This window comes from Heteronotia binoei, chromosome 10 (assembly GCF_032191835.1).
Source record: "Heteronotia binoei isolate CCM8104 ecotype False Entrance Well chromosome 10, APGP_CSIRO_Hbin_v1, whole genome shotgun sequence".
NCBI classification, from domain to species: Eukaryota; Metazoa; Chordata; class Lepidosauria; order Squamata; family Gekkonidae; genus Heteronotia; species Heteronotia binoei.
The window spans coordinates 42,856,919-42,872,941 of record NC_083232.1 but is presented as its reverse complement, the minus strand read 5'-3'; the positions used below and the strand labels follow the sequence as shown (position 1 = coordinate 42,872,941).

Genomic DNA, 16,023 nt, shown 5'->3' with positions numbered 1-16,023 from the left:
GCAAGGGAAATCCCTTGGGAGGGATACCCTGGTTCCCCCACTCCCACCCCCTTCCTGGCACCCCAAGTAAGGTTGCCAACCTCCAGGAGGAGCCTGGAGATTCCAAGTGATGTACAGACTACAGACCCCAGTTCCCTGACAGAAAACGACTGAGGTCCCTCGCCTACCTCAACTCCACCTTCTCTAGGCTTCACCCCCAAATCTCCAGGCCTTTCCCAACCCAAAACTGGCAACCAAGTTATTTCCCATATTAGTAACGATAATGTATCTCCATGCAAAGCTCCTTCAGGCAGGGGAAAATGAAGAGACTGCAGTCCGGAACTCAAGGGGATGGACACACTTCTTCCCGCTACAAACCCTCAGTCTCGGATCTGCAATGGTGGGGCGACCTCAAAAAGTTTCCACAATCAGGCTTTTTGGCAGCAAATAGGCAGATGCAATTGGCTGGTCTGGAGTCATGCAACACTGCTGCACTTTCTCCTCCCCACCCCCGCTTTTCTTTACTTCTACTACGAGTACTGACCCTCAACGTACACTGATCCTCCTGTCCACGTTTCCAATCCGGTACGTGAAACGTGAGATCTCAAGGGAGGGCAAGAGAGGGAGGGGGGAAGACAGAGGGCTTCCTTTGCTGCGACTGCGCATCCTGGCGTCCCACTGAGCATGCTCGGTAGTGTTCGGTGTTAAAACTTGACGGGTAGCCGAGAAGGGGCTCCAGCTAGGCCGGTGTGGTTGGAACCGAGTGGGTGCCGGGTTTTTTGCACGCCATGGGGAAAAGGGACAACCGGGTGGTGAGTGAGCTAGGCCGCGCGCGGTCCCGGAGGCCTGCTTGGGGAGAGGGGGCGCAAGACCCTTCGAGGCAGGGCCCGGCTGAGCGGGGGGGAGGGGGAGGGATCCAGAACCCAGGAGCTAAGGAGGGCTTGCAGAGTCGGGCGGTCGCCGGGGGGAGGGGACGCAGGCTTTGTCTGTCATACAGACTGCAAATCTTCTCTTCTCGGTTGGAGAGCTTGAAGCAGGCTGGGAAATTCAGATGTGGGGGTTGCTTTTTGATTAAGGACGTCGATCAGAAGTGTTCCTTGTTCCTTCCTATCAAGTGGCGAGTAGTAACTCTGGCCTTGCCGGGTTAGTCTCTCAAAAAGTAACGGGGAGGGGAGGTAGCCAGGATAACTGAAAGGAACCCCCGCGGTAAGAAGCAGTATCTTCCCTGAATACTAGTGGGGAGGAAGGGCTGCTGGTGAACTACCCAAAGACATCTGGTTGACCTCGGTATGCAGCAGAATGCTCGACTGAGGATGCTCTGTCTAGTACAGGTGTTTTCTTGTTTGAATGTTCTTTTGGGAGTGAGAATTGAGAAATGTCCTGTTTGGGAGAGCAGTGCTGATTTTCGTTTGGTTGTGGAGTAGAAGATGCATTGGAGGATAATGAAAAAGCTGCCTGAGAATTCTGCTGATTTGTATTTCAAATCTGTATTTATTTGCTACATCCCAGAAGGTTCTGCTAGTGCCTTTGCTAAATCACTTCAACATGAGCAAGCATTACTAGTATTTATAGCTGTTCTGGCAAAGACAGTATTCCATCAAATTGCATAGGATTCATCTTGAAGCATTTGTTGCCCTTAGCACAGCCTGGAAGTGTTCTCATTTCTTGTTTTGTGTTGTGCATCATCAGGAAGAGACTCTCTTCAAAATAACCTCTTCTCCCCTGCCCCCATCCCCTGTCAAATGATGGTAGACCCACTGAGATCTGATATTGAAATGTAGTTGTGTGAATAGATATAGGTGGCAATGAATCCTTCTTATGGTATTATGCTTGAGGGGGGGGGGGCAAAGGCAGCCTAAATTGGTATGAGGTAGTCACTGTCTGCAAGCAAAACTCATGTTTGTTTGATCAATATATTTCCAAACAGCATCATCCTCTGGGCTGGTTTGATCCTTAGAAAAAAAGTAGGCTCACGTAGGGAGGGAGAAACTCCCCAAAAAGGTGTTGTTTTGTAATGCTGTCTATTTCAGACTTACTCCTTAGTTTGCCACTTGGATTAGCAGAGGTCAGTGCAGTGTTTGTAAGGGTTCTGAGTTGGGCATGTTAAAAGAGTAATATATATATGCCATATCAGTACAAAATAGGGGTTCAGTGTTGTAAAGGTATAAAAAATGTGGGCAGGGGAAAAAATAAAATCGTAAGACTACACTTATTCTTGTGCATTACATTGCTACTGAGAAACTTCACAGCAAGCTACAACCAGACCACCTTCCTTGACACGTGAATTAAATTAAATATTTCCAAAGATGCATTTGTTCATAAGGTTTTTGCCAAATATCGTACACAGTTGTAACAAAAGCTTAACAGCCACTTAAGAAAATGAGGACGTAGATCAGCTGTAGAGCATTTGCTTTATATGCAGGTCCCAGTCAATGTTCCCTCTAAGCTGCAGAGTCTTGTGAGCAAAAACTCTAGTTTGTGAGCTACTGGCATTGAAGTTGTGAGCTACTGCATAAATTATTGTACTCTAGGGTAATTTTTACTGAGCTAGGTCAAAAATGTGTGAGCTGGAGGCTGAAAATCTGTGAACTAGCTCACGCTAACTCAGCTTAGAGGGAACACTGGTCCCAGTTAAGTCTCCAGTATTTTCTGACCCTTTTAGTTGGTAATGGATGATGTGAAAGACACGAGACTCTGGAGAACTACTGCTGGTCAGAGAAGACAATCTCGGCTTTGATAGACCAGTGATCTAACTCAGTCAGTGGCAGCTTCATAGATTCAAAAACCCAATTCAGGAGAAGGCAAACTGAAATAGGGAGAAAAGCTGCTTAACTTTTTCATCCTTCCCCACTCAAAATCAGCTGCTCATCCCAGATGAGGAGGAGAGGTTTTAGGGAAGAGAAGAATTAAGAAGCCCTCACCTGTGCCATCTCTGGTATGCAGCAGGTTTACAAGGGAAGATATATTTTCCCATTGTGCACAACTGAGTTTTCATCTGATCTTTATTCCTAGATGTAGGGGATGGGTAATAGAGTTGTAGAAGAGCCTACAGGAGTTATTGAAAGAGACTTCCAGTGTGTCAGGATAACAGCCCCCTCTCCCCCCCCCCCAGATGTTTTCAGTTTATCAGTTGATGTCTTCTGTGGTTTGGCAAGTTGCCTGCAAAGGCCTTTTTCTTTTTTAAAAAATGAAGAAGGCTTTCTGTTTTTAAGAGGTGAATTACTCCACTTAAATTTTTTCTTGCTTTCTCATCATTTCAGGCTTATATGAATCCCATAGCAATGGCTCGATCACGAGGGCCTGCTCCATCATCAGGACCTACCATACAAGACTACTTGAATAGACCAAGACCAACGTGGTATGTAGGGGGAGGATAACGTTTGCCCCTTCTTACAAAATTAGCCATGTTCCAAATATACTCTGCAATGTTCTTCTGCAGTGTAGAGACTTCTGTCTCATTCACAGAAATATGCAGAGTGAATCTGGATCAAATTATTGTGATTCTGGTGACTAAGAAGGTTTTTGTTTATATGTAAATGCCTTGGACTAGCAGGGGGGATCATCTATAAAAATAAGCTTGTGGTTGATGACAATAATGTACACCTAGTTATGGATCCCCATAACTCCAACATGGTCTTTTCGGTGGCCAAAGGTGACCCCTTCCTTTCCTATTTTTCATCAGTGGAGCATCTGGTTGGATCTGGCTCCCCAAAGTCCCAAAGGAATTGTGGGATATGTTCCAAGTAAACATGGTGAACTGTAACTTTCTCATATACGTATCTAAATGTCAGACTTCTGGAGTGTGCAGCTAGTTACCCTGGAGATTTGTGTAAATGAGTGCTTGTTTTAATTAAAGGGAAGAAGTGAAAGAACAACTGGAGAAGAAGAAGAAGGGCTCCAAGGCCCTAGCAGAATTTGAAGAAAAGATGAATGAGGTTTGTTGTTTCAGTACATCTTTCCTTTCTGCCATCATTAGCATAATGGAATTAATTTTATGGTTACCCTTTCCCAGCCATCTGTTAATTCTTTTGCTGCAGTTGTTTTGAAGCTACAGCAGAAAATATTGCTTGTCTTCCCTGCCTTGCTTATCTGTCATTGTTATTGAGTGTCATTATTTTCAGAAATAGCTGCTTATTGTTTGCTGGGCCTCCATTTTGCAGGCTTCTGTCTGAAACATGAGGCCTGTACAGGAAGGGGTCGTGTTAAAATCCAATTCTGGAGGTTCCTTTTGAATGCATTTAAAGTCACTCTGACAAGTTATTGTCAGCTGAAGCAATAGCACTGCTAACTCATAATGCCTATTGAGATTTGGTCACTTCCTGCAAAACAAGCAGTTCGTGCCAGAGAGAAGGGAGGAACCAAGAGAAGGAAACACAGAGGGGATCACAGGTACTCACCCTTGAGCCAAGGTGTCCTAAGGAAGCTTGAATCCTGCTCTCAAGTTTCATGGACAGAAGAATTTCTGTTTGTGGAGCGTAGATTTCTTGCTTCCCTCCTCCTATTGCAGTCTAAAGTACTACTTTTGTGTGGGAAGGGACCCAACTGGGAGGATCAGAGGTCTGTTATGGGAAGGGGGAATTGGTGAAAATGGCCCCTCTGTGTCTGTGGATCCAGGCTCTCATTTCTTTCATTGGAATGTCAAAAGGAATACCCAACATTGGGGTAAACAATGGCAATCCCTACTCTACCAAACAGAAGCTAATTCGTAGTGATTTTTCTTTTGTATGCTTTGTCTGAGTACATGTTGATTACCATGTATGTTTTCCTTGACAGTATGTCCAAACAGGGACACATCTGTCCTGATAGTTAAACCAAACTTCCTGCCCTCATGTCCAGAAGAAACAAGAAATACTGGACTCTTGGTGCTCCCATGGGATACTGTGTTTTACTTTGGAGGGTCTTAATAAAAGATATTAAATTACTTTTTAATCTTGTTAAGGACCAATGCAGTGATCTCTGTTTTTGAGCAAAGACATGTGATGGATATTTCAAACAAGGTTAGCTTTTACTGACATGAAAAACACAGTTTTGAGAATGCTTTCTTGGAGGAGAGTGTCATGCACATGGGAATTTGGGGAATTTTCACCTCTGTGGTTTAAAATGGCTATGATGCCTCTATGGCTTATATGCTAAGAAGATTTGCCCTTTTATTAGTCAATTGGATATATAAGGATGTAACTCTACTTAGGATTATGTTGTTAATTTCTCATTCTGTCACTATCACTAACCACTTCATTTTGAAGTCCCGATTAATTAAAAGAATTTCCTTGTGGCTATGGCAGCAACCCTACAAACTCCTTGGAGTAAGCCCTGCTGAATAGGATGGGGTAGACCTGCTTACAATTGCTTTCTTACAGTGGTTGCTTCTACAGGCTTGTTACAGGGACAAATAGGATACTTCCTCTGTGTGAGAAACATCAACAAATAAAATGTGGCTCTCTGTATGTAGCCCCCAAAACAGGGGGGAGGGGGTTATGAATTGCCTAAATGTAATGTCTCTCTTATGAATGTTGCTTTGGAGATCATTAAAGGTTATTTTGAGAATGATTCATTATTCCTTTCAATGCTTTTCAGAACTGGAAAAAAGAATTGGAAAGACATAGGGAGAAATTGTTAAGTGGAAGCGAGAGTACTTCGCGAAAGAAAGAGGTAAATGCCTTTAGCGTATTCACTCAAGGACAATGGGAGCTGGATTTGCCTGTTGTGAGAGCTGTAGTTAATCAGTGCAATAAAATATAGAACATATGTTAAAAGATAGCACCTTCATTGATGGTACATGCATAACTAATTGGTCAATTGTTCACTTTTATAGAAAAAGAAGAAGGAGAAGAAAAAATCCAGTAGGGTGAGCAAAGATTTCAGTGGTTTTTTTAATTGAAGCTTAGAGAAGTAGTTAACTTTTCAAGAAGATATTTTTAATATCTTGTTCTAAAAACAGTTTATGCTGGCTAAAAATCTTGCTGATGCAGCTTTAATTTTAATCTCCTAGACTTTTTTTTGAAGTGTAATGTAGTTTTTATTAATGTAGGAATCTGTTTTTTCCTTCTTGGAGTGTGTATACCAATTCTGCATCTCACAAATTTACTTTTTGTTGTATTTGGTCAAGTTGTCTCCATCTTCCTCTTCCTCATCAAGTTCTGATTCTTCCAGTAGTTCTTCTGATTTCGAAGATGAGGTAAGAGTGCTGTTCCTGCAGATTTAGCTGTTTTGTGTACCTTTCATGGACTTGTGCCAGACTTCCTTGCATGTTGAAGTTTTGATGTGTTTGAAAAGTAGCAGTGTTTCAGACCAACATCCTAAATTGCATTCTGTATTCAAGGGGGCAGCTGTCTGTTCTTTTAAAGTGGTAGTGCTTTGTATTTTGTGCAGTGCCACTCTCCAGAGTCTCCTAAACTAAGCTGTGGTTAGAAAGGGGAGGTTGAAAAGTCCCCAATGCTTGTACAGTAGTTCACCGATGGTGGTTGGATCCCAACCAATTACTTGAAATTAGATGTGTTGATCCTCATAAGGACAGCTGGGTATTTTACTTAGTTTGCCAAAGTCTTTGCTGTGTCTTTCCTGCCCCCCCTCCCCAATGCTTGATAACACATCAAACAGTTTTAAATATTCTCCCATCAGAGACAGGAAAAGGAGAGCTAGAACACAAGAAAGTCAGTGAAAAGCCCCCTTGTGATCATGAACTGGGAACCCATGGATTAGGACCCCTGTTTTAAGCATCAGAGTACAAAAGATGTTTTTTCTGTGTGATTTAGAACAGCATTTGCGATTTTTAAATGGAGAGCAGCTTATGCTGAAGTAAGTCTTCAACCTGAGTTCGATCCCAGCGGAAGCTGGGTTCAGGTAGCCGGCTCAAGGTTGACTCAGCCTTCCATCCTTCCGAGGTCGGTAAAATGAGTACCCAGCTTGTTGGGGAGAAAGTGTAGATGACTGGGGAAGGCAATGACAAACCACCCTGTAAAAAGTCTGCCATGAAAACATTGTGAAAGCAGCAGCATCCCAGAGTCGGAAACGACTTGGTGCTTGCACAGGGGACTACCGTTACCTTTTTTAAATCTTTACACAAAAAATGAACAGTTTCTGTTGGGAGAAGTGAAATTGCCTACTCCAGGCTTCTCATCGATTTGAGATGACTGGATTTCTGGAGGAGTTGTCTGGGAGCTGGCCAGGACTCTCTACTTGTATTGATGTTAGGAAGCCTGGACAGTCCAAACCGTTCTTGCATGATTGAGTATTTAGCATTTGATATTTTAAAGATGACAAGGCCTACATTACCAGTGGCTTGCCAGTGATGGTGGCTTCTCTGCAAAGCAGTGTTGGAAGTGGACAGCTCGCAAGCAGTGAAGGGTGTGTGCGCTTAACTTTCTCCCCACACCGCTTTCCCCCCAGTTGAGGTTCTAGATCTGTGTTTGTGACAGAAATATGGATGTAAAGCTGCTAGTGAATTGTAGGGAGGAATTGCAGGCGGAAGAATTATAAGCACCTCCTGCTCCACTGTACATTCCCCCTCCCCACTGCTGCTTTGCAGAAAAGGCCATATTCACATGGATTTTTGGCTACTGGTTTGATACTGCATTTATGCACCTCCTGAGGTTTCCCCAGCTTCCCTCTGACCTTTCCTAAACCTGCAATGTTGTGAAATATAAGGAAAGATCACAGCAAATCCTGGATGGCTGTGTAGGTGGGAAAGTGGATTTTCACAGTCCCACCCACAGGATATCAATTTTTCCTGCCTTTGTTCCTATGGTGACCATTTCTCCTCTCTACAGACCACCAGAGGGCTTTTGGGTTTTTTAATCAACAGCTCTGAATTCCCAGCTTTTTTCACTAGGATCTGAAGGTTTGGCTCCAAATCCAAAGTAATTCCACTATTACTTTTGGTTTGAGTGGCTGTTTAAAGTTAGTCAAAACAGTATTTTTTATTTGTATTGAATGTAATTTTTAATATCATTTTATTTGTAATTGTTACATTTCATTTTTGCATTTCCATTTAATAATACTTATTTAATGGTATTGGAGATTATGCAAATTTCCTCATTACAAATTCTAAAACAGCCTCTTGGCTATTTGAGTTTAATCTGTGAGGGAAGCATTAGAAAACAGTGTATGATAGATTGATGCTGCCATTATAAAGTAATGCTCTATTTGTCCAATACAGCATTACTGGAGAAAGGCAGCTTTGATCTAAGGGATTTGTATGATGCAGCCATTCTAATTGCTGGTCTTCAAGTTCATGCTTATGTTTTAAACTGAATACTAGATACCAATTCAGTGTGAATTAAATGCAGACTGCTTTCTCATTTGTGGTCAGGATAAGAAACAAAGAAAAAAGAGAAGAAAGAAGAAGTATCACTCCTCACGAAAGTCGTCTGAAAGCTCTGGTTCAGATTCTGAATCGGATAGCAAGGTATGGTGTAATCATCTATTAAGTCACCTTGGAATTTTTCAGAGATGCAGTAGAACTTGTTTTATATCTTGGATTTATACTGTGGGCTTAGCCTGGCAGAACTGACCCTTTCACTGGGTTACTCATACTGCTTTGGCACATACCTGCTTCTGTTTCTTGGGAAGAGAGACGGGCTAAGAGAGAGAGGCAAAAGGCGAAGGAAGTCTCCCTGAGGCAAATGAAAAATTTGGGGTGGAGAAGCTCAAGAGTGGTTGAATGGCATGGGAAGGTGTAATTTTCTGCTGAGAACATATGGAGACCTTTCAGCGCAAGTTCTTTGAAAGGCATAAAGAGGTCCTCATGAAGGAGTCACTGGTTGCCTCAGCAAAGTAAACTAGGGAAGGGGAGGAGGGATTTGTCAGCCATTTTATATTATTTTAAACAATAACTACCTAACCTTTTATTCAGGACAGCTTAAAAAATAAACGGTCAAAGGAAGAGCGTGAAAGAGAAAAGGTAACAATTTTATATACTTGTGTTTGTTTTTAATCTATCAAAGGTTCCAAATACTCAATTCCTAGCATTTTTCAAATTAATATCTCTATTTTCAGAAGTGTTTCTTTTAGTGTTACAAAAGTAGGGTTGCCAGGCCCAACTCAGGAAATATCTGGGGACTTTGTGGGTGGAGCCAGAAAACTTTCCCATTCCCTAAATAAATAAATACACAGCAGTGCAGTTCCCCTGGATACAGTCTTCATTTCCTCATCTTTTTTTTTGCCTACCCTGGCAGTGCCACTTCCACTAAATGAAAGTGAAATCTGTCATACCTCCACAAGTCCCCTTGTCAAGCTTTGGAAGTATTTCCAAGCATGACTTTTTTAAGGGACACACACAAATAAATAAAGCAGCCAAAATAAACACAGTTGTGATCACTTTTGTGATCTCACTGGGGCAATTTACTCACAGGAGTTGCTGAATATAACCAGCTGTTGTATTTCAACCAGATTCTGCAGACAGGAACAGGAAAGGAGAGCAGCCTAGGGGGTGGAGTTTTCCTCCATCCCATAATCTGGTTCTAGCTAACTCTTTCCTATCCATTTTACTAGAGAAATGACTTCTGAAACGAATGCAAAACAGGGGGACTCTGCTATCTGCCTTTCTCACAGCTTCACATACTAGTGACTGCTTACTCACCCCACCTCCTGCTTTCCTGATGCTGATATGTAAAGGCACACACACATGCCAAAACACAAACAGTTGCAAGCATCTTTTAAGCCTGCCGAGGTTTAAAGGCACATGGTGGCTTTTGGGGTGGGGCTTTCCACTGCTGGCTAGCTGGCTGGCAGTGGGGAGGAGCCTACAAAACCTGGGGATCCCCTATTGGGACCTGGGGACTGGCAAGTCTAGGATTATTTCAAACATCTTCTGAACTATGGATGTCAGTGGGAGCTCCTTGATGCTGAGCTGGTTACAAAGTCTGCTGCTTGGCCTCTTCATTGAATTGCTTCTGTGGATTGTCAGATCGTGCCAAGTTAAATTCAGATCTGTGATATGGATCTGGTTTGAAATAGTAACTTTGTTGACAAAATTATGGCTGATTTCAAAATCATGTGCTGCTTTCATCACCAGTCCCTCCTATATGGCCTCTTTAGCTTACTTGCCTGACTGGTCCCTGCCTGCCAACAGCACATAGACATGTTCATAAGTGCTGGATTAAATTACTCCCAGATCCACAATTTCCCCCTTTTTTTTTACTATGCATACTCACACAACTCATCACTTCCTCTGGTGCAGTTCTTTCCATCTACCTCTGAGGCAGAGAGCCAGTTTGGTGTAGTGGTTACGAGTGACAAATCCTAATCTAGAGAACTGGGTTTGATTTCCCACTCCTCCACACGAGTCTGCTGGGTCAGGCACAGTTCTCTCAGAGCTTTCTCAGCTCCACTTACCTCACAAGGCATCTGTTGTGGAGGGAGGGAGGGAAGGTGATTGTAAAATGCTCTGAGACTCCTTTGGGTAAAGAAGGGCGGGGTATGAAATCAACTCTTCTTCTAAGTCACATTTCCTTCCTACCTTCTTCCCAGTCTTTAGCACAGTTGTCTTCAGTATGATGCCTTTTAGCATTATGGCACTTGCTGACACATTTCCTAGCACCTGCAAAGTGTTTTTAGAAAGCACACGGGGCCAGGTGGAGGTTTTGCCCTGCAAAACTTCTGGTTGGCCACTAGAGATCTGATTGGTTGTGCAGATTTTTTCAGTAACTATTGTCACCACAGCACGATGATCTTCACTGCATTAGTTTGTGAGGATTGAAGAAAATATTTTAAACAGTATTTTCATTTTGAAAGGAATTCTGTTAAACAGAGCAGCTTCCTGAAAGGTTAGAGTTATGTATGACCTTGGTTCCTGGCATTTTGTAGTTGCTCTGCCTCCCGTGGCAGCCATTTTATGCTTGTACCTATCACTCTGTGTGAAAATACCAGAGGTACTTGCCCCTGTGCCTGCCACCAGCTCCATTTCCAGTGGTTCTGTTTCAAACACCCCAAGTTTCTCTCTCTCTCTCCTCTATATATTCTTCCCTCAAGTTCCCTTTCCTCAGTTCACCTCCTATACTGTCTTTTCCCTACTGCTCTCCCATTCATCTCTTTTCATACTGTTTCCCTTTCTGTCCTTGGGTTCTTTTAGAGGCATTCCCTAGTAAAGTACCTTTCACTATGTTAGCAGGAGCTGCAGAGTTTGCCAAGATTCTGATTGCTGACACATGAATGTATTAGTATCCTCCATCTGTTTTCATAATGCATTTCTGTTTTGCTCTTTGTTTTATTGGCAATTGTTTTTAATGTTTTTGAACATTGCCCAGAGCCCTGCGGTAGCAGGGACTGGGTGATTTATAAATCCAATAAAATCATAAATAATAATAATAACAGAAGTTCAGCTAGGCAAATAACAGAAGTTCAGCTAGCTGTAACAAGCAAAGCTGGTAGACAAGCAGCCAAGAAGTGATTGGTAGTTAAGATGTATGCCTTAGAATAACTTTCAGTTGCTGCATTTAGCTGAAAGCAAATGATGATATAACCTATATTTAAACCAGTTTTCAGATCTGTTGGTTCTTGCAAGGAAAATAACTGTCTGCAACAAATATACCAGGCTAATTATATCCTTGTTCTTTCTCAAGCAGCTGCATGCATTAATCTTTCAGAAAACAAGAATGTGGTTGCTAATATCCCATGAGAGGATAAGAGGATAAGTTAGCTGCTAATGACTAGTTTATAAACATATTTTATTTTGGGTAGAGTTGTGCTAGATGTTGTATATAACCCCTTGAGCTATGATGGGGTAGAAAGGTGGGATATTAATTTTGTATATATATTTAATTTATATATCCTCTCAGCATATAATCCATTAACATCTTTGTTTCCAGGGTCTGTCCTTATTTCATTTCCCTTACACTTGCTGAACAATTTCCTATTGTTTTTCATTGAAATAAGCTAAATGCATTTGTCCTCTTAATTCACTCATCCACAAAATTTATCATCAGGAATACAATCATAGCTACAGCAGGCATAAATATTGCTTGGACGTGCTTCTTGTTTTCAGCTTCAGTTTCTAATTCAGTTCATATTGAAATTTTTTAAAAGGAGTTTAAGATTTCTGTTTATTGTTAGTAAATAAAATCTGGTGCTCTTTTTGTGCAGGACAGCAAAACCCTTGTTCGGAAAAGGATAAAGACGGAGTGTGGGGATGGCCTGTCATCATCAGAGTCTGCTTCAGAATCTGACCATGTAGAGGAGGTTGGTACTCACATTACATCAGTCCCAAGGTAGTAGGAACATATTAAGCATATTAAAAAACCCTGTTCATTAGCATCTGCAGTACTGGGGAGCTACAGGACACAATTATTTAAAATTGATTTTAAGCATTTCTACAACATTAAAAATGGGTCCATCAATCATTGCAATAAAATAATTAATAGAATAATGCGCTAACATTTTCAATACAGAAACAGCTGCCTCAGGGGAGCATAAATCAGGAAAGAGTTCCTGTGAAAATTGTACCAAAGAAATTGCTTATCCAGCTTCTCCTGAAGAACTGAACATTATTGTACAGTGCATTTGAGAATGGAAGGCACTTCTCCACACAGTTACTGTCTACTATTGGTGCTGTTGTTGATATCTGCTTTCATTATCTAAATTCTACATGTCAGCATGTTTGAAAAATTGCTTTGTTCTTCTATTCTACCCCACCCCTAGGTACCAATAAAAAAGAAGAAAAATAATGAAGAAAAAGAGAAAAATGTGAGCATTTTTCTTAACCAAGAACCTTTGGAAAGTACTTGTCTTAAACTTCAGATGAACATAAATATGTGCTGATACACATGCCTGGCAGAGCAGGATAAAAGTGTACTAAATAGATAGATAATGCAGACTTTGTGTTCAGTTATCAGTAGAGCAGTAAGAATATTTTACTTTTATTTATATATGAATTGTATTTGCAGCTTTCTTTTCCGGCAAAACAATTAGAATTCAGTACACAGAGCTTTTGTCCATAACTAAATTTACAGTACATAAACAATAAATCTTGAATCTTGGTGTTAGGCATATAATAAGGGGCTAGCTGCAAATAAAGCAGAGAAGAGATGGGAGCTCAACACCACAGTGTAGTTTGTTAGCTGACATTTAAATCCTGCTAGGATCAGGCTAATATTCTCTTACTGGAAGTGAATAGTATTGCAGTAACCCAGCAGCCACTGTCCTTCTGGCTAGTAGCAGGACAAGAGTAGCCTTCCCTTTCCTTCTGTTGCCACAGGGCAACTGAAAGCCAGAGCATAATTCGTTTGGAAAGAAGAAAGGAAGAAGGATTATTTCTTTTCCTGCTGCTTATCCTATGAGCAGTGGCTGGGAGCTAGGCAGGTCTTTGTAGAACTAATCTCCCATCAAATTAGACCACTTAATATAGGGTCACCAACCATGTCTGGCACCATTTTTCAAACTGGCTCTCCTGTATCTTGGAGAAACATTCTTTCCTGGTTTTGCTATCCAGTGTTCCAGGGCTGCATTTAAGGCTTCAGGCATCTAGAAGAGCTGCTCAGCAAATGCCTCTGCAGAGCTAGACTTATACACAAGCTAAGTAAGCTACATCTTAGGGCCCCAGATTATGCAAGGCTTCTAAATATGGGGGGAAATCCTAAATTACATTATTTTGATAAGGATGTGGGGCCTCTGCATGTCTTCATCCTACCCGCCTTTGTTGTTCAATGGTATTATTATTATTATTATTAATTTGCTTGGATGGCGTTAGTGTAATTTTGAAATTGCTTTGAAAATATGCATACTCGGTCATGGACTGAGTGAGTTAAACATATACTCATTAATTTTTTTTTTCAAAGGATAAATCAAAAAAGCGAAAGAAGCACAAGAAGCATGGCAAAAGGAAGTAAAAAAAGCTTGCTCAACTTCTTATTTGGAATAACTTCAGTTGAGACTTTCCCCCCTTAAAAATTGAAAGTGCAATGAGACTAGAGAAAACGGCAACTGTGAAAACAATGATGACTTTACCAAACTGCATGAGCTCTCCTGTGTTTTAACAATATTCTAGACTTTCAGCTTGCCCAGTGCCATGGAGCTGGAAGTAGCCATTGTCGTTGCCTGATGCTTAAAACACATAGTACCTCTTTTCCTCTCTCTCTCTCTCTCTCTCTCATAACTGGTGTTAAATGTTCTTCAGTAAGTCCTACACATGGTTTAAATTATTCAGCAGCACTGTGGAGTTGGGTTGATGCTAAAAGGTTTTTGCCTGTGCTCTGTTGCACACATGTAGCTTTTACGTTAGGGGTTCTTCTACTGTGTAATAAAGGAACCAGTTCTCCCATCAAAAACAATTGTGAACATAGAACAGCTCCATCTGTTGTAAAAGGAACAGACTTTGTGGACAATATACGCAGTGGCGCTGCTATGCCCAGGATGATCAAAAAGCTGCTTTGGGTGTTTGTTTTTATCAGGATAGTGATTGAATATTCAGTTTGTTCATTATGGAGAAATTTTTATGAAATTCCTCTTTAAAGATGAACACATCATAACAATTTTTTTTGACAATTCATTGCTACGGATGCATTTTGAAATTGGTACATGCCTGTAACACATGTATGTTACTTTCATAGATATGTGTAATTTTGCATTTGATTTTGGGGCAAGTTCATGCTCCTTTGGATTAGCAGAAATTGTTGACTTGGACAAAGAACAGCAGTATTTGCTGATTCTGTAGCTATGCTTGCAAGGGGGTTTGTCAGCAGGTTGTTTCTCTTTGAATATCACACAGAATCCACTGGGAATGTTTCCTATGCAAGCCCTGCCAAAATAAAGGGGAGTTGCACATGAGCAACTGTGCAGATAGGCTATATGGGCAGAGACAACCATTTTATGTGTTAACATGTCTTCCCCACTGAAAGGGAGGCAGGATGGGCTAGCAGTTATGCCAAAAGGCTGCATGGGTGAGGGGAACTCTGCTGCCTTATTTCACTCATGCATTGTTGCTTCCTCCTAGCCCTGGGAGAAAAGTGCCTGCAGCAGTAGAGTGTAGGGAGGTGAGTTGGGGGAATAGTTGAACTTCTTATTCCTCCTTTTATTCTTAAAATATATAGTCACACCTGCATCCTACTTCCCTGCTTTATATATTAACAGTGCAGGCACATGAATAACAAGTGTAGCTCAAATCTGGCTTGGCTTTGTTAGTTTATTTTGGATCTATAGCATATGCTGCTGGGCTTAGCAAAAACACCAATGCATAGCTGACATCCAAAAAGTGAGGGGGAGGGGTTTACCATTGAACTACAAGAACACTGTGCTAGTAATATGCATTACTATCATTTGAAGTATTGGTGACTGAACTTTTTTGGCAAACCTTTATTCCTTGTGTTGTAATTAAGGTATTTAGAATTAATATTCTGCATGATTTTGTACCATTTTTAAATTAATGAATAGAGAAATACAGTTGTAACCAGTGGGTTGTTTGTTTTCTCCCTGATAATTATGTTCCATGTGCAGCATTATTATAGATGTTATGGTTTCTATTGCATTCATGACTATGTTTAAAATGCATACTTGCTGAAAATATTTAGCATGTAAAACGCTGGGGGGTTTGATATCAAACAGCTTCATATTGAAGCTGATTTTATTCTTCACAAGTTCAGTGGCAGACCTGTTATGCAACTACGTCTTGGAATATAAAATTACTGGCAGACACTCAGTAAAGAAAATGTTTTTAAAATGTCTTTTCTTTCTGGATTTTGTGTGTGCTTGAGACTGACAGACAGTCCAATTATTTATTTATTTATTTGAGAAAAATGGTACAGAAAAGAAAAGGGGAAAAGAAAAAATGGGTTATACAACATAATTACATTTGTCAAAGATAATCATGTGGTATATAATGTATAGGACAGATAATAATTTCCCTTTCATCCCCTCCCCTTCATTATGATTTTTAAAGTATACAATCATTCTTATATCTGTTGGGGTACAGTTGTATTCATCTATGTTTTAACTTTCAAATTTCATAGCTAATCTATTTTGAGTACACTGGTTTCATCATTGCTACGTATTCAACATAATTAGACCTTTTAATAGATAAGTAGTATATCACGGTGTAAAAGAAAGTATTATATATAT

The 16,023-nt window shown here is 40.9% G+C and overlaps 1 protein-coding gene across 1 annotated transcript; it reads left to right on the top strand.

Annotated features, from left to right (window-relative positions):
- The first annotated feature begins 599 nt into the window (after positions 1-599).
- Positions 600-15,629, top strand: FAM133B (family with sequence similarity 133 member B). Its single transcript, XM_060248494.1, has 11 exons — positions 600-791; positions 3,240-3,337; positions 3,836-3,914; positions 5,554-5,628; positions 5,792-5,824; positions 6,086-6,154; positions 8,288-8,383; positions 8,831-8,878; positions 12,058-12,153; positions 12,613-12,657; positions 13,749-15,629. Exons 1-11 carry the CDS (start codon positions 768-770, stop codon positions 13,797-13,799), a joined length of 714 nt encoding a protein of 237 aa, XP_060104477.1. The 5' UTR covers positions 600-767; the 3' UTR covers positions 13,800-15,629.
- The last annotated feature ends 394 nt before the right edge of the window (positions 15,630-16,023 follow it).